This window comes from Zalophus californianus, chromosome 10 (assembly GCF_009762305.2).
Source record: "Zalophus californianus isolate mZalCal1 chromosome 10, mZalCal1.pri.v2, whole genome shotgun sequence".
NCBI lineage: Eukaryota > Metazoa > Chordata > Mammalia > Carnivora > Otariidae > Zalophus > Zalophus californianus.
Window position 1 is genome coordinate 110,111,288 of NC_045604.1, and position 21,574 is coordinate 110,132,861.

The 21,574-nt window shown below is 55.1% G+C and overlaps 1 protein-coding gene across 6 annotated transcripts in view; it reads left to right on the top strand.

Annotated features, from left to right (window-relative positions):
* TNRC18 (trinucleotide repeat containing 18) overlaps positions 1 to 21,574 on the top strand; it is an 84,766-nt gene that overhangs the window by 1,081 nt on the left and 62,111 nt on the right. For 3 of the 6 annotated variants that reach the window (XM_027610173.2, XM_027610176.2, XM_027610174.2), the window contains exons 2-3: positions 1,241 to 1,673; positions 20,938 to 21,093. In XM_027610173.2, coding sequence (XP_027465974.2) covers positions 1,487 to 1,673; positions 20,938 to 21,093 — 343 coding nt within the window. In that variant the 5' untranslated portion in view covers positions 1,241 to 1,486. Of the gene's footprint in view, positions 1 to 1,240; positions 1,674 to 11,516; positions 11,614 to 19,225; positions 19,357 to 20,937; positions 21,094 to 21,574 lie in introns of those variants that run through there. The other 3 variants (XM_027610175.2, XM_027610178.2, XM_027610179.2) reach the window with 3 other exon arrangements.

Consider the following 21,574-nt stretch of genomic DNA (forward strand, 5'->3'; position numbering starts at 1 on the left):
ACCCTTAGCAAAGTTGGGGAGGGAGGCTGGAGAAGGAGGCCGGGGGGTTTGCGGCTGAGGGGGTCTGCAGCTCGGGGGGCTGGGCGCCGGTCGTGGGGCGCAGGGCGGGCACCCGGAGCCGGTGGCTTTGGCGTGGATCGGCGGCTCTAGGAGCGCCCGGGCCTCCCGGAATCAGGAATCCGAGCTGCTGCGGGCAGACGGAGAGCGAGGGCAGGGTTGGCTCCAAGACTCCCTCCCGCCCCCATGGGAATCGGCAAACGACAAATCTTTTAAACAAACAGCTTTAAACTGAAACTACAGGGGGATTTGCCCAACGCTGGGGGAGGCGCCCCTTGGTCGGCCCGCGCTGCGAAGGTTTTCTTTGTAGGTTATTTTTGGGTTGGGGGGGCGAAGCTAGGGTAGGAGCAAGACCCTGGAGCCCCTTGCTTCCCCTCTGACCGCCCCCCTCCCCCCAAATCCCCTGCGTCAGGCCACGTCCTCGGGCCGCAGGATTCCCAGGCCAAGGCGTTGGAAAATGAAACCAAAGCTTGTTTTGAAGGATTCTTTCCAGTTCTCGGGCGAGAATGCCACGTCTCGGGTCCTCGGACTCAGACTCTGCGACTCACAGCGGCCCGAGGGGGGCGGCGGGAGGAGGCACGGAGTCTCTTTAAAAATAATAAACCGTCTTTGCACCCTTTCTCCCGAAAAAAGCCAAACCAAAACAAAACACTAATTGGCGGCTCAGGGCGAGCTTAGGGAAAGCAGACTCAAAAAAGGCAGGCCAAGGGGCCAAAAAGGTTAAATATTAAACTTTCCGGATCAGATAGTGACACAGTGTTTAGGGAGACATTTCGAACTGCTCATGGAAAGGTTTCACGGTTTGAAACCCCGGAGCATGTGACGCCCAGGAATCAATCCCACTTGGGAGGTTTTGTATTTATGCAGCCCGGGCGCGGCTGAGGGGCCTTTCCCAGTTTCGGGAGGACCCGTAAGCCGCCGAGCCAGTCTGGGCTGGGGCTCAGCGCGCCACCGGCCACTTGCCGAGCCGGGTCCCCGGGGAGCCTGAAGCCGCCAGAGGAAGGAACATGGATTTTTACTTTTTATGGAAAAGGGGTTACCCCCGATTTCATTTCTGGCCACCCGATACGCAGTCCCCAACCCCGAACGGCAAGACGACTTTCTGAAACTTTGTTTTTCCCCCCCCTCCTTTTTCCTCCCCCCCGCCGGTTTCTTCCGCGGCCCGTCTCCTCTCCCCGCCAAGACGCCGTGTGCGCCGCCTCGCGCAGCTCCGCCTGGCCGCCCGGAGGGGCCCCACCGCCGGCCGCCTGTGCGCCCCGGGCCGCGGGCCCGCAGCCGAGCGCAAGCCCCGCTGGCCGCCGCCGCCATGCACGCCGCGGAGCCCCCGCCGCCCGAGGACTCTGGGACTACGCGGAGGCCGAACTTTTAGGTCCCACTGAGCGAGGCCCGCGGGCCGGGTGGGGGGCTGGCTGCGGCACTCCCGCGGAGGATGGATGGCCGAGACTTCGGGCCCCCGCGGTCCGTGCACGGCCCCCCGCCGCCGCTGCTGTCCGGCCTGGCTATGGACAGCCACCGCGTGGGCACCGCTGCGGCCGGACGCCTGCCCGCTTCTGGCTTGCCCGGCCCGCTGCCGCCCGGGAAGTACATGGCCGGCCTCAATCTCCACCCGCACCCGGGTAAGTGCCCTGCGCCGTGGCCGCCCCCCCTCCGGTCCGCCCGGGATCCTGAGGAGGGAGGCTGGGGGGAAAAACTACTCGGCCTGTTCCTGGGCGTTTTCGGCAGGGACGCGGCACCTCCCTTGCCCTCGGCGGGTCCACGGGAGTGCGGGCAGGCTCAGCTCCCAGGGCGGGGAGACCCCCGGGCCCGGGACAGAGGCCAGTCCCAAGGATCCGGCGGAGCGGGGGTGCGCGGCTCGGCGGCCTTCCCCGGTGCGCGGGTGCCTTCCCAGAGCACACGCGTCTGCTGAAATCGGAGCCACCATGGGCGATTCCAATCCCAGGGTCCCTGCGGCTCCAGCTCAGGTTGGGGTTTTCAAAATCTGGGCAAGAAAAGAATAAGCCAGCTCCACACTCTCTGAGACATCCGTTCCCCGAGCTCGAAACCTTTTCTTGGCAAACGCCCTTGCCCGGCGCCCGTGGGCCGCGGTTCCGTTCCTAGCTTCTCCACTCGCACCGCGCGGGGTCTCCGGGCAGCCCCAGCGCCTGAGGCTGTGGGGAGGACGGCGATCTCGGCCTCCGGCCCGCGGGCGGAGTCCCCCGGGGTCCCCCTCGGCCCGCGGGAGGAGAGCGGCTGTCCCAGGACGCGCACCTCGGCAGGCGCACAGCAGTCCCGGCCCCAGGAGCCCCGTGTTCAACGGCGGGCAGGAGGGCAGGTGGGCGCGCGGCGCGGTGGGACGCAGAAGCTGGGCCGCCGCCACCCCAGAGTTAGGGAAAGGAAGCAGCGTGGGAGCGGATCTGGCCGGCCCCGACCGGAGGAGGGAAAACCTTGGGTCTGACATGGAACTGCGAGAGGAGGTGGCCAAGAGAGGGCCCGGAGGCTCCTGTCGTTTCCCGAGAGGGGCCGCTCAGGCTCGCTAGGGACGGCACCCGGGCGGGAGAAGCTTGTCCTGGGCGGGCCGCGGCCGCTCCAGTCGGGCAGGGTGGGAAGGGAGACAGGGGACCTCCAGACCTGCCGCCGAAGGACACCCGGTCCCTCCTCCCCGGCCGCCTCCAGCTTCTTCGCTTGGCGTCCTACACTTCACTTAAAGAAGAAAAAGAAAAAAAAAAAATCCACCTCTCCCACTCCAGAGTGTAGTCTGGCTGGGACTCTCGCGATTTCTCGGGGAGCCGCCGACATGCCCCTCGGCCTTGGAAAGGAGACCTCCGGCCTCCCTGGCCCTGTCCCACCGATCGCGCCCACTCGAGCGAGGCCGTGCTCGCCCGGTTTTGCCTCTCTCTTTTGATTTTTCTCATGGAACTTTTCAGGAACCGGAGTCCCGGGGCTCGGCGGGACAAAGGGCCTTTGTGAAGCGCTGGGCAGGGGAGGGGCACACGCGGGGCGGCGAGCGCAGACTTCCCCGCCCGCGGGGGTTGCGAGGACTGGGTCTTGGCCTCGGGGCGCGCGTGCGTCCCCCCAGGAGCTGCGGCCGCATTCCGCCCAGGGGGCCGTGACCCAGGCTACGGTTTTCCCTCAGATGGTGCGCTGTGGGCGAGGGAGGGGGTGCCGGGATCCTAGAGGAGGGGTCTCGGGGGCGGCCCTGGGGAACGGAGCGCCGCTTGGGCCATCCCCTTTTGCGCGCCCCCAGAGGCCGCGGTAATTTTTGTGTTTGCGTATCTTTTGAGGTCCCCCGGTCACTCCGTCCGAGCCAGGGTGGAGGACAGCGTTCTTCGGCCTGGAAGTCAGAGCCTGGGTCTTTCTGGCTGGCAGGGCCTTCGCTGGCCTTCTGCCTTCCCCCAGCCTGGGAGGGGGCGCCCCATCTGTAGTCTGGTTCCTGCCTGATAGAGGCCAAGTGCCCTAATGAGCAGGAGTAAAAACAGCCCCTATGAAGAGGTGCCTCGGCCTGTCTGCAGCGAGCCAGGGCCCCGCTGAATTTAGCTGCAGTGGGCAGACCGCCTAACACCCATTAGGTAGATGGGGAGGCTGAGGCAGGCAGGAGGAGGAAGTCCAGCTGGAGGTGGCTGCAGAGGCCTGTCGTCTGGGCCTCCTGCCTTAGGAGCTGCCTGACTTCTGCGTGCTTGGCAGCCGGGGTCATGGAGGAAGTAGCAGGCAGGCTCTGGGAAGGGCAGGAGGGGGCTGGTGCTGCCCCTTGCTACCCCCACCTTGAGTGGCCGCTGGGAGACCCTGGACCCTAGGCCAACGCCCGCAGAGCCCAGCCCTGCGCTAATCCCATTAGCCGGGAGGTAGGGAGCTGCTTTCCATTCACTGCTTGGGCGGGGTGGATTACAAATTCCTCAACCCAGCACCCCTCCCCCTCTCTCTTTGCTGGGTGCAGGTGCTAAATTTTCTCTTTCAGGCGCTTCTCCTACTTGGCTGTCAGCAACTTAGGTCTGGCCAGCCTTATCAGCCCTATCTTTGTTTGTTTTTGTTCTGGGAAGCCCGGAGAGGCTGAGCCTTGTGCCCTGGGTCGCACAGCAAGGCAGTGAGAGGCCAGGTTACCTCTGGACCCCTTCCCAGTTGGCTGGGCAGAGTGGGTGAGAGTGCCTGTGAATCCAGCCCTCCTAGGCAGGCAGAGGGAGTTGGCCCTCCGGGAGACTCTGGGAGAGCTCTGGGCTGGAGGGGGACCCTGACTGCGACTGAGGCCAGGGGTTGTGGTGAGGGAGGGTGTCTAGAAGATGCCTTTCTGCATCAGCGGCCCAGGCTGAGGGGTTCCGCTCTTCGCTGTGCAGAGGAGGAGGAGGTAAATAAAGAGTAAATGGGGTTTGGTTGGCCATTACTTTTGCGTAACCTTGAGTATTGTTGTAGTGTGAGCCCTTAACTGTTCGCAGGAGTCAGTGAAATGGACAAGTAAGTGACAAGCACCTGGTAGGCTTGCCTCCCGCTTTGGGGTTGGGAGGCCTGGACTCAGGTCCTCCTCAGGCTGCAATTAAAGACCTATTAGCAGGATTTTGTACTTGGATGTTTATTCTCCCTGCCCCCACTCCGGGGGCTGGCTGGGCCCTGGAAGATACATGAATGGGGGGTGGAACCCAAGGATCGGGCAGGAGAGGCCTCGTACTTGGGACTGGCCGGTGGACAATCGGGGGCCACTGGCCTCCTCCAGGGTCCATCAGCTCTATCTCTGGAATCCAGCCCGTTGGCCTACTGGGATTGATTTAAAGAGATTAATCCGTGGGACTGGCTGGTGGAGTAATGCGATCCAGAGATAAGGGAGATTTGCTGGGTGCTTCCTCCTCTAGCGGAGGCACAGCAGAGGCCTGGGGGAGGTTCTGGACTCTGGAGGGGCCTCCCCCGGCCCCCTGGATCTCTGAGCCTGCGGTTGTTTGGCTGTCAATCCAAAGGGCTTCCTCTCTTGTTCATTTACTCAGCAAACCATTTCCAAGGGCCTCCTGTGTGCCAGGCACTGCTCTGGCTCTGGGAATCCGGCAGTGACCAGACAGAAATCTTTGCCCTCACTGGAGCTCCCATCCTAGTGTGGGGGCCGGGCAGTGAGCACACAAATCAGCGAAGGAAATCATTTTAAATAGAGATACAGGCTGTGAAGGAAAGAGAACGCCCAGGGTCTGTTTGGGCTGGAGTGAAGGGCTCCCAGGGGTGAGGGGCTCTAGGAGCAGGGTGGTGAGGTAGTGACAGGAGCCAGGGGGAGGAGAAGAGGGGGACCCTGCAGGTCCCCGAAGGCCAGTAATGAGGTCTTGGAATTTCACGCTGAGGAATGAGAAGGCAGTTGAGGGTTTTAAATCGAGGAAGTGATTCGAAGTGAGGGACATTTTACGGAGCTGGCCTGGACTCTTTAAAAAAAAAGTGTCCGTGGCGTACAAGACAAAGGAAGGCCAAAAACTGTTCCTGATTAAAAGGCAGAAAAAAAAATGTGACAGCAAAAGGCATCGTACAGCCGGCGATTGGATCTTGGATCAGGGAAGAAATTGCTCTAAAGGACATCCTCGGGGCAATTGATGAAATTGGAATATGGGTTGTAGATGAGCTGATAGTATCAAATCAATAGTAGGTTTCAGGAAGTTGATAACTGTACCGGGCTTCTGGAAGAGAATGTCCTTGCTCTTTGGAAGTAAGAACGCTGGCATGTTTAGGGGCAGGGGATGCGATGGCCGTGACTGACTCAGGAATGGCTCGGGAAGAGAAAAAGTAGTATCTGTAATTTATACATGGATGGGAGATACCGATAAATCACTGACGTGGAGTGACATAGAGGGTGAGAGTGTTCACAACGGCTGGACCTGGGGAAGGTCATAGGGCAGGTCATCCTGCTATTTCAAACTTTCCTCCCAAGTTTTTAACAGAATTGGTCTGGGCAGCCAGCTGGAGGCTGTCTGGTAGATAGTGGTGAGGAGGCGGTTCGGGAGGTGATAGTGACCAGGGAGGGAGGCTGGAGACAGCCGGGGTTGGGGGCCTTGCAGAGGTTGGGCTGCTAAGACCCACGTGGCGGGGCAGAGAAGGAAGACAAAAGCTGGATTTGGAGGAATGTGCAGGAACAGATTTGGGGAGAGGGCGGTGATTTTGAACATCCTTGATTTGGATGTGACCAGCTTGGGTTGCTTTTGTTCTGGGGTGGAGCAAACTTAGCTCCCTTCCCGTCTCACAGAGCCCTGTCTTCCACCCCAACTCCAGTCCCATCACTGTCTTGACTTTGTCCTTGACTTCCCAGCCCAGCTTTTGAGGGGACCCATGGGAACTGGTGTCCGGACAGGTCTTGGGCCTCCCCCAGGGGCTGCTGGGAGCCCTGGCCAGCGGTCAGTCCTGGCTCCCCCAGGCCGGGGTCCTTACCACACAGCGGCCCACAGAGGCCTGGCATCTGACTCTGGAGGACTTCGAGGCTCCATGCCTCCTTTGCAGGCCACAAATGCTCCCACCCTCTGTATCTGAAGTTCCTTCATGAGTTAGTGAAAGTGAACAAAACACCCTTTCCATGCACCCTCACAATTTTGCACGTTCGGGCCTTCACGGGCCTTCACGAGCTAGCTGAAGATTCTCCTCTGCAGTCTCCGGGTAAGGAACTATTTCATCTGGAGGCAGGTTGGCCTAGGGGCTGAGGTTAGATTGCTGGAGTCTTCCATCTTGCTCCCTCATTTTCTGGGTGTGCGATCATTCTCTAAGCCTTGATTTTCTCATCTATAAAATGGGGCCATTTGCGGTACTGAATTCGTTTGGCTCTTGTGACGTTTGAATGAGTAAGTGCCTGCTAGGTGTGTAGCATAGGCCCGGCCCTCCGCAAAACTTACAGTAAAAGTCATTTTGCTGTAATGACTGTTATCATTAACTGATGACTCAAGTCATCAAGCTAACAAGTTACTTTCTTGTTCTAGTCCATTCCTCTCCGGGGGCCTCTGGAATAGTGTATATGGCCTGTTCCGTGCCTGAGACTCAGGGGTTCCTACCTGAACCCATCAATTTAATTTCATTTTTCTTTTTTTTGGTGTGTGTGTAACAGATATACTGTAAAATGCTTCAATCGTGAGTGTTTAGAACATTGCATATTTATTCAGTCTTGAGCGTTGAGAACATTGCATATTTACAAAATGAACACAGCCATGGTAACTAGATCAGGATGTTTCCAGAATCCAGAAGGCTCCCTCATGTTTCCTCCTAGTGACTGTCTGCCCCACCTCCAATATCATTCTTATTTCTGCTACCTTAGATTCGTTTTACCTATTTTTGAACTTTCTATAAATGGAATCATAGAGCAAGCCCTCTTTTATTTCTGGTTGCTCTCACTCAACATTTTGTGGGTGAGATTCATCCATCTTATGGTGTGTACAGTAATTGATCTCTTGTTGTTGTAGAGTATTATACATAAGAACAGCACAATTTATCCGTGCCTGTCAGTGTTGCCAGTGTTTGCTATGGATAGTGTGGTTATGAACATGGCCTTTTGGTGCACATACGTACACGCCTCTTTGGATGTAGTATCTAGGAGCAGATTGCTTGGTCACAGTGTGTATGTAGGTTCAGCCTTAACAGTTGTGAATCTTCCAGTGGTCACACCATTGTTCATTCTTAGCGGGAGCATTCTGGTGCCTCCGTGTCTTCGCCATTAGTATGAGATTGTCCGTTTCTTTAGCTTCTATTCATTCTGGTGGTTGTGTGTTAGCATCTAATTGTGCATTTTACAACTTTTTTCCTCTTATTTTTTTAAGTTTTATTGAGAAATACTCTTCCTACTATAAAGTTCCCCCCTTGAAACTGTACAGTTCTGCTTTATGCTTAATATAAACCTTAAGAGTAAAAGTTCCACATCATTTTAAAAGTCAAATGGTGTTTGTTACAAGGATTATGAAGAAAACCAGCTATCCCCTGCTTCCTGTTTCCTTATTCTTGATTCCCTAATTTAAATCTTTTGGCTATTTCTTGTGGCCTTTTCATCCATATTTCTGGGTAATAACCTGTTTCTGTTGCTGGTTATTTTTCTCTCTTGACTTGTATGGAAGATGAAGACTTGGCATGGACTGTCTTGAGTCTTGAGTCCTGACTCTCCCGTTTATTAGTGGGAGACTGTGGGCAAGTTTCTTTACTTCTCTGAACCTTGGTTCTCTCATCTGTAAAATTAGGGAAAATAATAGTATCTACTTCATGAGATTGTTGTGAGGGTTAAATAGTGAATAACATGAAAAACATTTAGAACAATATGTGGGATATAATAAGCACTTAGTAAATGTTTACTTTTATTGTTAAATCACTGTGCGCCCCTCCCCCCGACCATGTTTATTTTCCCTGTCCTCCCAATATATGTGAAGTACAGTTGTGTTTAAACCAAATTGGGATGCTTGGGTGGCTCAGTCGGTTAAGCGTCTGCCTTCGGCTTGGGTCATGATCCCAGGGTCCTGGGATCGAGTCCCACATCGGGCTCCCTGCTCTGCGGGGAGCCTGCTTATCCCTGTGACTCTGCCTCTGTCTCTCATGAATAAATAAATAAAATCTTTAAAAAAAAAACCAGGTTGGGGCGCCTGGGTCGCTCAGTCATTAAGCGTCTGCCTTCGGCTCAGGTCGTGGCCCCAGGGTCCTGGGATCCAGCCCGATGGAGCCCCGCATGGGCTCCCTGCTCTGCAGGAAGCCGGCTTCTCCCTCTCTCACTCCCCCTGCTTGTGTTCCCGCTCTTGCTGTCTCTCTCTCTCTCTCTGTCAAATAAATAAATCTTAAAAAAAAAACACCCCAAAACCAAAAAAAAAACCCAGGTTTATCATTATGGCTTTGACTTTGTAAATATTGTCCACATTTGAGCCAAGTAGTATAATAAAATTCACTTTTTTATTTCCTGGAGTTATTCATTGCCTTTTTAAAAAAATTGCTGGGATTTCTTAGAATCTCTGTCTTCCAGTCTCTTAGAACACTTTTCATTTCATTCAACACTTTTCATACGGTCAGATCTGTATGAGCTGCTTATTTTCTTGGAGATTTCCTTCCTAGAGTTTTCATCTTCCTGTTCTAGTCTGGTTTGCTTCGTGCTTGGGCCTGTTGTAGAGTCATTATCCTTCGTGCTCCCTTTACTCTCCGCTGGGTTCGACCTCCTGTTTCCCGACTCCCTCCCTTCCTTTTTTTCTGCCTTACTTCCTTGTTTTGGTAGAGCACATTCTACAGTAGCTTTCTGTGAAAGATGGATGCCAAGGTTTTTGGAGACCTAGTATGCCTGAGAATGCCTTTAATTCTACCTTCGTACTTGACTGGCATTTTGGAAATACTTTCCTCCTAATATTTGAAGGAATTGCAACATCACCTTTTAAAATTCCAGTGTTACTGGAGTGTGATGCTATTTGGATTCTTGACCTTCGTTTGTGAGCCTTTTGAAAAAAAATTATATTCCAAATGCTTAAAATCTTTTAGAACTACTAAAAGTCATGCTTTACCGCTTACTGACCATGTGGTCTTAGACATGCTTTAGTTGTGTTTTTTGTGAAATGAGGAATAGTGCCTACCTTTTCTATGAAGACTAAATGGGCTTATGTACATAAAGCCCGAACTTTGGCACAAAGTAAGCCTGGTAGTTACTGTTAACTCTTCTTTTCATCATGGTTGTTCTGAAATTGTGCATGGATGTGCCTCACTGTGGGTTCTTTTGCATTTGCTGTGTTTGGTGCTCCATAGGCCATATCAATCTGGAAACTGAGGTCGTTCAGGATGAATTTTTTTTGATAATTTTTTGGAATTGATATTAATTCTATTAGTATTTTATAATTTTCTTCCCACCACGTTTGCCATTCTTTCTAGTACTCCTATTTGCTAGATATTGGATCTCCTAGACTGATCACCTACTTTCCTTATACTTTTCTATTTTCTTTTTTTTTTAAAGATTTTATTTATTTACTTATTTGACAGAGAGAGAGAGATAGATAGCGCGAGAGGGAACACAAGCAGGGGGAGTGGGAGAGGGAGAAGCAGGCTTCCCGCCGAGCAGGGAGCCCGATGTGGGGCTCGATCCCAGGACCCTGGGATCATGACCTGAGCCGAAGGCAGACGCTTAATGACTGAGCCACCCAGGTGCCCCTTTTTTTAATAATTTTTAAAAAAAAATTACTTATTTGAGAGAGAGCGAGCATAGAGGGAGAGTGAGAGGGAGAAGCAGACTTCCTGCTAAGCAGCGAGCCGGACACAAGGCTTGATCCCAGGACCTCAGGACCATGACCTGAGCCTGAGCCTGAGCGGAAGGTGGATACTTAACTGACGGAGCCACCCAGGTGCCCCTCCTCCTTTTCTTTTTTTTAAAAAGATTTTTATTTATTTGTTTTAGAGAGAGAGGAAGCTCTTGTGGGTGAGCGGGGGAGGGGCAGAGGGAGAGAGATGGAGAATCTTGAGCCAGCTCCACGCCCAGCACGGAGCCTGACAGCGTGGCTCCGATCTCATGACCCTGAGATCATGACCTAAGCCTAAATCAAGAGTAAGACGCTCAACTGACTGAGCCACCCAGGGGCCCCAGGAATTGCTTGTTTCTTGATAACGTCACTGCCCAGGTTTAGGTTGCAATTTCCCTAGCTTCCCACCCTGCCAGGGTGTACCTCTCTGGTCCCCATTTCCCCACTTCCAAAATGTGAGGTGGTCTCCTTTCCGTTCCTGTCTCGTTTTGTTTTCTCTCCATTGTAAACCACATGGCTGTCATTTTCGTGAGGTTCTGGCGTATGGGAAAGGGTTCGTCATGACAGGTCTGTGTTGTCCCCACTTCTGGGATCCAGCGCACTCTCCTTCCCCTGGCTCCTGTGCCTGGGAGGGGTGGCCGCGTTCCTTGGTCCCTGCCATTCACTCCCAGGTTTCCTAGCTTTTGGCCCAGCGCTTCTAGAAGGCCCTCCTTAGACTTCGGTGAGGCGGAGGAGAAAATCAATGGGGAGGTCCTTTGTAATTGCTACAGAAGGGAGAATGTCTGGAGCCTTGGGGCCAGGCTGGGGTGGATGCATTTGCATATCACTGGCCCAGCTGAGGCCTTGACCCGCCCTGGACTGCTTCGGGATTCCCTGTATTTAGACTTGAGTACCTACTTTGTGGGCTCGGCTTCTGGTTGGGGCCAGGCAAAGTCCCAGGCCACAGGGGTCCCTTATTCGGGGCTGGAAGTGAACCTGGAGTTAAAGCCGGATTGGCCTTCTCTGGTGGCAGGGAGCGAAAGGATGCCTGTTGGGATCTGACCCCCTTGAGGGGGAGGGGGTCAGGGTTGGCTCCCAGCAGGAGGGGAGGGAGGCCTGGTAGCCCTGGCTGAGAGAGAGAGAGCTGCAGGAACAAAGCTCAGTAGTATGGGGAGCTGGAGGGGAGGCGGGCTGGGGAGGGGAGGCCAGGGCGGGTCCAGCTGGACTCCTCCCCTCCTGGCAAGGCCAGGCTGGAGCCAGTTGATCTGGCCTGGTGGCTCCTGCCGCTCCCAGGCCTCTGCTTGGTTGGGGGGAACCTCTGCAGCTCAGGACTCAAAGTTGCCTGTCACACTGATGGGAGCCTGGGGACAGTGGCAGTGGCCACAGGCCCCGTGGCTCAGCCACAGCACCAAGAACATGCAGGGTAAGCCCCCCGCCCACAACCCCAGCCTGGAGCTCTGTCCCTCAGCCTTGCTAACCTATGTCCAGCGCGGGGGGAGCGCTGCAGTCACGGCCTCTTTCCTTTCCCAATGCCTTAATTTTACTGTAGAGGAAAGTAAGGCACAGAGAGGTTGTGTTACCTCCTCAAGGCCACACAGCTGGGAAGAGAAGGGCTCTAGAAGCGAGGCCTGAGCTCTCTGCTGGAAAGCCAGGGGTTGAGGAGAGCTACGTACTTGGTAGGAATTTTTCTTTTTCTTTCCTTTTTCCTTTCCTGGCTCATTTTAATTTATTTACTTGCTTCAGTTTGTGCAGATTTTGTCAGTGTGAGAGTTCATAGAAATTACTCGGAATGTGATATTTACTGTGTTAGGGTTCAGATTGGGCTCTCCACCCACATTGACCTTTCTTCTGCGGATATTTGTTATCGGGGTTTAAGATACACAGAGAAAGGAGCACAGATCATAGACATACAGCTCTATTATTTTTTTCACAACCTCCCCCCCCCCAACATAACCCTGGGTCACTGGCCCCTCCCTATCCCCAGGGGACCCCATCCAACCCCCAGAGATTTGAGCTGTCTGCCCACACACTTAATGTGCAGTACGAGGAAGCGTGCAGTGTATTGTCTTTTGTGTGTTTTGCTCTGAGACTTCCCGTGGCCCTGGTCCGGGTGGTTGTCTTGCTTCTTGCTGGAGGTGTTCATTGTATGGCATGTCACAATGTGTTTATCCAGCTGTTGGTGGACATTTGGGTTGTTTTCGGATTTTGACTATTACTGGTGGTTAGACTCTTAAATTTGGACTGGCTATGTGCGTTTCTAGGCCTCGCCCTTGGGTGTATACCCGTGAGGGCACGGCTGGGTCAGAAAGGTTTGCACATTCTGCCAAACTGTTCTCCGGAGTGGTTGTACTAATTTATGCCTCCTCCAGACGTGTATTAATATTTAATATTGTCCCTCTTTCCTTGTTGATGTTAGCCCCTCTGGTGGGGGCGTAGTAGTTTCGATTCACATTCCCTCCCTAGTTTGAGAGGCTGAGTACTGGGGCGCCGGGAGCATGTGACTCTTAATGTCGGGATTGTGGGTTTGAGCCCCATGTTGGGTGTAGGGATTACTAAAAATCATCATCATCATCATCATCATCTAAAAAAACAAAAAAGGTTGGTAGTCATTTCACTGGCCATTTTGACGTATTTGCCACCCTCCTGGTGCCTATTTCTACATTTTGTTGTCTTTCTCTTACTGATTTGCAGGAGTTCTTTATATATTCTGGATACAAACCCTTCCTTGGTGACATGATGCACAGGTCTGTTTCCATGTGGTGGCTCACCTTTTCTTTCTCGTAATGGTGTCCTGTGATGAATAGACATTTCTCATTTTTTTTTTTTTTATCTTTAGATGATAAGACGAGAGCAAGCAGGGTGGAGGGGCAGAGGGAGGGGGAGAGAGAATCTCAAGCAGACTGTTCTGAATGTGGAGCCCAACACAGGGCCCAGTCCCTCGACCCTGAGACAATGACCTGAACCAAAATCAAGAGTCAGATGCTCAACTGACTGAGCCATCCAGGCACCCCTCTTTTAAAAGATTGTATTATTTTTTAAGATTTTATTCATTTGTCAGAGCGCGCATGCACAGCAGGGGGAGCAGCTGAGGGAGAAGCAGGCTCCCCGCTGAGCAGGGAGCCCGATGTGGGACTCGATCCCAGGACCCTGGGATCATGACCTGAGCCGAAGGCAGACGCTTAACCGACTGAGCCACCCAGGCGCCCCAACCCTTTGTGTTTCTTTTCTTTTTTAACTGGTGAAGTACATACAAATTTACCATTTTTATCGTGTTTAGGTGTCCAGTTCTGTGGTATTAAGTACATAATCACACTGCTGTGCAACCACCCCCACCGTCCATCCCCAGGACGTTTCCATCATCCCAAACTGAGACCCTGTCCCATTAAACAATAACTCCCCAGGCGCCTCCCCCAGCCCCTGGCACCTGCCCTTCCACTTTCTGTCTCTATGAACTTGGCTGCTCCAGGGGCTTCATAAAAAGAGGCATTCTACTTTTGTCTTGGTTTTTGTCTTTCTGTGTCTGGCTTATTTCACTTAGCATAACGTCCTCAAGATTCATCCGTATTGGAGCTCACGTAAGAGCTGCCTTTCTTTTTAAGGCTGAATCATATCCCGTCGTATGGATGGACCACATTCTCTTTATCCAGCGGATCCTTGGGTGGCTCTCACCTTTTGGCTCTTGCGAAGACGACACTGGGAATATGGGTGGTGCACAGACCTCTCCGAGACTCTGCTTTCCATTCGTATGCGCGCGTGCTCACAAACGTGCGCGCGCGCACACACACACACACACACACTCTCTCTCTCTCTCTCTCTCTCTCTCTCTCTCTCTCTCTCTCTCTCTCTGCTGTGGGGGTTTGGATTGGAGTGCATTGAATCTCTCCATCAATTTGGCCGCAGTGAGCATCTTAGTAAGTACATCTGGTGATTTCTTTGGGAGGGACCCCCAAAAGTGGGTCTGTGCCTTTTCCGGGCTGAAGAGTTCTTCTGCTGATTTGCTTTCCAAAAGCTGGGGAAGGGTTGGCCCTCTGCTCACCCTCCCTGGGCTGCTTCCCACCTCGCCCCCGCCCTCGCCACAGCCAAACCCCAAATGTGCTCATTCGACAGATGAAAATGACATCATCCCGTTTTAATACTTCTTTGTAATCCTAACGACAAATTTTTCACTGGATTCAGCCATTTACTGTCGTTGGTGATTTGCTTGGGATTCTTACTGAATGATAAGACTCTTTATACAGCGAAGGCTTTAACCCACTCTCTGGCTTAGATATTACAGAAGTCCCTGCGTCTCGGGATCAGTGGGAGTCTGAAGGTCATTTTATCCGGAGGGTCCTCACACTATTTTCAGCTGCTGTCATAGAAACGCCTGAGTCACATGTCGGTGCTCTGGGCTGGAATGAGCTCTTTTCTGGGTGATAACCCTGATTTGATCATGCTGATGAGATGCTCTGATAGCCTTTGGTGACACGGTAAAGGATGCAGCTCCTTTCTGAGGCCAGAACCTTTTAAGTAGAAAGGGACAATGTATTTGTTCTGTTGTGGTTAGGGGGAGGGGCCTTGGGGAGTGAAAATAGGAAAATAGGGTCTAGTGTCTGGGTGGTGTGGCTGAGTGGAAGAGTGTAGGTTTTGGAGTCAGAGCCTCAATGCCTCATCTGCAAAAGGGTTAAGAACCCCCCCACACCCCCTGCCAGGGTTGATGGGGGTGGGGAGACGGAATGAAGCAAAGCCTTGAAGCCTTTAGCAAGCCTTATGCTGGCTGGGAAGTCTGGTCCCAGGAAAGCCCCCCCCCCCTTTCTCCTTCCCTCAGCCCTAGCTGATCATGACCTTGCCCAGCCCTCCTATCCATAAATACTAATTGAGCACCTACTGTGTGCAGTATAGGGGTCACCTAAACCCACATTGTAACTCAGGGGCCTACAAAACTGGCCAAATTAGGTCCACCTCCTGTTTGTTTTCTCCCTTAAAGATCCTATTTATTTTATTTAGAGTGCTAGCGGCGGGGAGGGGCAGAGGGAGGGAAAGAATCTCAAGTGGACCCTGTGCTGAGGCAGACCTGACCTGGGGCTTGATCTCACCACACTGAGGTCATGACCTAGGCTGAAATCAAGGAGTCAGCTGCTCAGCCGACTGAGCCACCCAGGTGCCCCACCTCCTGTTTCTGTAAATAAAGTTTTAATGGAACAAAGCCCAGTAGTTGAGGTGGTCCCAGGCACCCCACCTCCTGTTTTTGTAAATAAAGTTTTATTGGAACAAAACGCAGCAGTTGAGGTGTCCGTGGCTGCTTTCCTTGCAGCAGGCAGAATAGGCCCATGGTGCGCAAATGATTTATTATCTGGCCCTTTCGGGAAAAAGCTTGCCGACTCCTGTTCCAGTGGGTGGAGGGGGACGATAAACAAGGAGCTACAATAAAGAAGGAACTAACGTGTATTTGGTCTGATAAATGGTGATAAGCACTGTGGAGAAAAATAATTCAAGAAAGGGTGGGGTGCGGTGGGTTGCAATCTAAAATAACATGGTTAACAAAATAAATAAATAGAACAACAAGTTAGGGTTAGGGCAGGCTGTACTGTTCAAGTGTTACTTGAGGTGTTAAGAGATGGGAGTTTACAGACAACTTGCCATATCTGGAGGGAGGAATGGATTCCAGGCTGAGGTGCAAAGGCCCTGGGGTGCATGCAGCCTGCAGGGCTGTGCTATACCGGGTTCCAGCCCAGCCCATTTGCGGTGATAAAGTCCCTCACTGTTTACTTAACCTTTGTACCCACCCTGATCTCACCAAGTACCCCTCCCTGCTCCCACCAGTGAGGACTTCAGGTACCCATTATATAGTCAGCTTCTAGAAGGGTCCCCAGGGACTCCATCTGTTACAGAGGCAAGATGCCCCCGGCCAGCAGAGGTAGCCTCACTGTTAATTCGGGGGGGGGGGGGTCTGCCAGCAGATGGGGATAGCGCAGCCCCTTACAAAATGCATCTGGGTGGGCTTCGTTCCGCAGCGCCTAGCACACAGTGAGCCCTACATAAGCGTTGAGGGAGGGACGGATGGACGGATGGACGGATGGACAAGACGGCATGACGGACCTTGTCTGGATTCGAGTTCTGCCTTCTCAAGATCTTGGCCAGCCCTGGAGGCCGCCAACTCCTGAAACCCTTCCTGTGTTCCAGGTGTCAGGGAGGGGGGTGGCGATAGCTGAAAGCGGGCTGGCCAGCACCCCCAAACTCCTGGCTCCCTGCTGTGTTCCCGAGGTTCTTGTCCATGGCTGGCAGGATGTGGGGTGGGAGGGGCTGGGCTGTTGGTGGGTCTCAGTTTGGGGAGGGCAGGAAGGGGCACAGACAAGGGGGCTAGGGTCACCTTGCCCAGATCCCTGCTGCTGATGCTCCCAGAGGGACCCTGAACCCCTCCCCCAGGCAGTGGAGGAGGCCCATTGTCCTGTAGCTGGGCCTCCGGGCCTCCTTTCTTGCCCCCACTCCCACCCCGGGGTGCCCTTGCCCTCTCCTGGGGCACTGGGCACTAGAGAGGGAGAAGATCACTTTCTAAGTGCCTCCTAGGGGGTGGCCTCCCTCACTTTTCCCTCTCCCAGTGGCTGGCTAGAGCTAAGGGCCCACCATGGTGGGATTCCCAAGCTGAGGGCTTGCGGTGGCAGTGTGCTTGTAACATTGCCTAAGCAACGCGGTCCCCCAGGCAACAACCTCTGAGCCTCAGTTTCTCAGTCCGTAAAATGAGGGTAACAAGGTTCCCACGCTCCCAGGGCTGTGGGAGGTTGAGCCAGGATGGGTGACTGCTCTGCCCATGGTGCCTGCCTCGCTCTGGGCATTGGGGTGCCCAGGGCGGGGAGGCTGGTCTACCGGCCAGCCTGGCCTGGTGGGGGACACTGCGGTGTGGCATTGGAGGGGAGAGCAGAGCTTACCTGTGGTTTCTTTTTTCAGTTCAAGGTGAAATTCATACTGTGTGCAATTGGCCATTTGAAAAGTGTGTGATACAGTAGTGGTCAGGGCCTTTGTAATGGGCAGTCACCAGCTGTCTGGTTTCTAAACTAAAATTTGATTTTAGGGGTGCCTGGGTGGCTCAGTCAGTGAACCATCTGACTCTTGGTTTCAGCTCAGGTCATGGTCCTCACAGTCGGTGGATCGAGGCCTGTGTCTGGCTTGTGCTCAGCGTAGAGTCAGCTTCAGATTCTCTCTCCCTCTCCCAACTGCCTGTGCTCTCTCTCTCTCTCTCTCTCTCTCTCTCTCAAATAAATGAATAAGTAAATAGAAAGTAAAGCTTTAAGAAAAATAATAAAAATAAAATTTGATTTTAAGAAAGGGCAGATGGAATTTGCGTAGAGGAAGCGGTCCCTCTCAGACCCTGACCTTGAGCAGTCGCTCTGCTTCTCTGAGCCCCAGGGTTTGTCCCTGTAACTGGAGTAAAAACGTTAGCCCTGCATTGCCTGGCACTTCACAGAAGCATTTCACAAATCACCTTTTCCTCTGTGATCCACTTCACGCAGCCTGGGGAAATTCAGAAACCTGCCCAAAGTCACAGAGCAAGTGGGCGCTGGAGCTGGGGTTGGTCTTCTGTCGTCCCTGGGGACCCCTCTGTCACCTCCCTTCCCATGTCCTTCGTGGACAGTGGCTAAATGAAGTCTAAATTAATTTAATAAAATTAAATATGTGTTTCCTCACCAGCCACACTTAAGTGCTCTTCGGCCACAAGTGGCCGGTGGCTACTGTAGGGTCCACGCAGACACGGAGCATGCGTCCGACACTGTTGGTTATGGGGCCAGTTACCCGGTCTGTTGTGAACAGCAAGCGGGGCACTTGTGGGAACACTCTGGCGGGTGCCCTGGTGGCCCTCGCGTGGCTGCCTCGACTTCTGGGCTCCGGGGTCCAGCTCTGTTCCCAGCCCAGTGCCCTGTGACTTGAGATTGTTGGGTGTTGTCAGGCCGGCAAGAAGATTCCATAAATGACACGTGTGGCAGTGAAGTGGCTTAAGCACTCGTGAGGCCGGGTGCCTGTCCGTGTTGGGGGCGTGTTCGCCGTTACTCTTGGGAAGGATGGTCATATGTGTGTTGTGGGCCGCTGGTGTTAGCTTCCCAGGCGTCTGGAGCAGGTGGCACCTCTAGCCACCAGGGGGCAGCCTGGGACCAGGGTGGAGGCAGGCCTGGCACTCAGCCCAGGGTGGGAGGGAGCGAGACCCCTCCCACCTCGGGCTGTGCTGGAGGATTTCCAGCCAAGTCTAGGGAGAGTCCAGTGGGTCCCCAGGGGTGGGTGTGAGGAGCAGCAGGGGTGTGGAGCTAGACCTTGAGAAGAGCACCAGGTTTGCTGGGGTGGGGAGAGGGGCTTCACAAAGCCTCCTGGAGACCCTGGTGACGTGCGGCCCGTCCCCCACCCCAGGGAGTCCAGGCCGGATGGCCTGGGATGGCGCATGGTGTCCTCAGGGGTCAGGGGCTGTACCTACACTCTCTCCTAATCCTGACATGTGTCTATCTGCTTTGATCCTGAGGGGATTAGAAACAGTGCTCGCGTCCTCCGTCCAAAAGTTGACACCTGCTCTGTGCCAGGCAGGTCCTGGGCCCTGGATGTGGCGGGAAGTGAGGCTGACGGAGGGATTTGACATTACCCAGTGTCATTGGTGGAGGCTTGGATGCAGTGGCCGGGAGGGCCCCACCGAAGGTGGAAACGAGCCGGGAGGGGTCTTCAGGGAGACCTGGGGCCTGGTCTGACGTGGGACTGGCGTGCCCGTTGCACAGAGTTGCGAACCTGCGGTCTGGGGGGGGCGCACGCTGGCCCGCGGTCTTTCCGGGGCACCAGCATCCCGGCCAGACCCGGAGAAGGGAGTTTGGGCACCGTTGAGCCCCTGTGGCGGGTGGGAGCCGTTGGTGGCATCCGGGCACCAACGCCCCACCAGGCCTTGGGTGCTGCTGGGCGGGTTTCACAAGCCTGGGCAGGGGCAGGCCTGGGCCACCCGGCTTCCGTGCGGCCCGGGGCAGGAAGAGCTGGTGGCTGATGTAAGCCCTTGCGCAAACCTCTGGCTGCCGGCTTCCGGAGCCTTCTACCCGCCTGCCTGCCAAGGAGGAAGCCTGGGGCCTAGTGGGGCCCAGAGGCCCTGCCGCCCAGGCTGGGGCCACATGGGTGTACTGACCGGCCACCATGGCCCTGGGTCCCGAAGGCTTGGCTCTGGAGTCTGGTGAGGGGGCTGGGTGAGGCTGGGCTGGAGCGTGGGGGGCTCTCCAGGCGCGGGGTGCCGGTGACGGCACATGTGGCCAGAAGGTGTCCTCCTCACTCCGGAGGACCAAGGCGGAGGCCCTGCCCCTTGCAGCCTTGGTTTCCCCGCGTGCACCCCAAAGGGAGTGGGCGGACATTCTGGCACCGGGTGCCCCCGGGAGGTAGTGAGTGAGCCCCTGTTGTACACAGACCTGCATACCGGTTTGTTGGGGACCGAGAGGCTGGACAGGGCTCTGTGAGCCCCCTGGGCGCTGGCCCCCCCGGAGTCACTTCTCTGGGTCACTGCAGACAGTACCTGCTTCACATGGATACGGAGACGGTAGCCCGAGGGGGCACACGGAGAAGGCCTTAGCTCCGGCTGGCCAGAGCAGGCTCCTGCTGGGTGCTTGGTGACCCTCATGCTCAGCTCTGTGTGCAGGCCTCTGCCCCACCTCCTGGGGGCGTTGGGGGAGGGTTCGGAATCGCCACAGACTGTGGGCTGCTGCCGTGTTGTTGTTCTTGCTCAATTCATGCTTTCCTCTTCGCTACAGTTCTTAAGGGAGGCGTTAGTATTCTCATTTTGCAGATAAGCAAACTGAGGCCAGGGAAGGGCAGTCCCCTGCCCAAGTATCACAGGCCTCCCTCTGGCCCGTGACCTACCTGGAGGCCTGCTGGGATCTTCCCCTGAAGGGTGGGGTGTATGGATCTTGAGAGCCAGAGCCCCTGGGTGGCCATAGTGAGGGGGCGTCCCTCCTGGCATGGGCCTGGCCAAGTGGGGCGTGGCAAGGGTGGGTCTTTCCACCGAGGCCCCCAGCACACTGTTCTCCCCAGCAGTGGCTGGCCACCGCACCCCCCATCTGAGGGACCTCGGGTGGGAGGCCTAGGGCTCTCCTTCTGGTGCTCTCGCCAATTCGCTGTAGCCCTGGGATGTTCGCTGGGTGTGTATTCCCGGTCGTGGCGCACTGGCTGTGGGACCAGGCACTTCCCAGCCCCCAACATCAGCTTTCTCATGCCTTAAATGGGCGCACGGTTCCTTCCACACCAGGCTGGCTGAGGCTGGCCGAGGACGACGACTCAGAGCTCAGCAGGGTTGCTGTGGGGTCCTCAAGGAGGTCATTCTCTGACTTGGGGGATCCTCCCTGATCCAGGCGCTCAGAGCATGAGCAGGGGTTTAGACCCTGAGCCCCCCACCCCCCACCTCCTCGCTCTGTGGCCTCAGGAGGTCCCTGCCCCCAACTGTGCCTCAGCTTTCATCAGCAGGTTGGGGGGACCATACCCTCCTGCCGAGCTCTGGGTGCCCTGGAGGCGAGGGCCTTAGATGGTGGTGGGCTTCCTTCTGGCTGTTCCTCTGGGGGCTGCCCTTGCAGGTTTTTCAAGTACTGGGTCTGGTTGAGGTGACAGGCTCGTCCTGAGCCCAGGGGTCTGGGGTGGGGCGGAAAGGTTTCTTTGGTGTTCCTGGCAGTGTCAGCTCTGAGAAGTGGGGGAGACATGGGGAACTCGGGGTGTTGGGCTGGGCAGTGGGGGCCTGGTGGGTGCCTGACAGCTGCCCCCCTTCTCTCTGCAGGCGAGGCCTTCTTGGGCAGCTTTGTGGCCAGCGGGATGGGGCCCTCAGCCTCATCCCATGGGAGCCCTGTGCCCCTGCCCTCTGACCTCTCCTTCCGCTCCCCTACCCCCAGCAACCTGCCTATGGTGCAGCTATGGGCCGCTCATGCCCATGAAGGTAAGGAGTGTGCCAGGTGGGCGGGGCTGAGGGCTGTGGGCCACTGTCCCTGGCACCTCTCCATCCTTCCCACTCCCTTCCACCTCTGGTCATCTCTCCTGCGGTGGCTGGGGGTGGGGGGCAAGCCCTGGTCGTTCAGCCTCCCTGCTGTTTCTCAGATGCTCAGTGCTTCCTCTGGTCACTGCCACAGGGCCTTTGCACAAGTCATTTCCCTCTGCTGCAGCTCCTAACTTACCCACTGTTCATCCTTTAGGGCTCAGCTGACCCCCTTCCCCCCTCCCGCCTCTCACTTGTGAAGACAGATTATTTTCTTACCAGAGTGAGCTCTGAGGGCAGGGCTGAGTTTGTTCTGCTCACCGCTGTCTCCCTGGGGGCCCTCCATAATCACCATTGGAGCAATGGGACCAGGGCCATAGGGCTCTCCCTGGCAGTTCTTCAGTGGTGCTTGTAAATGTGGGCGTCTGGGAGCCTTGCAAATCCT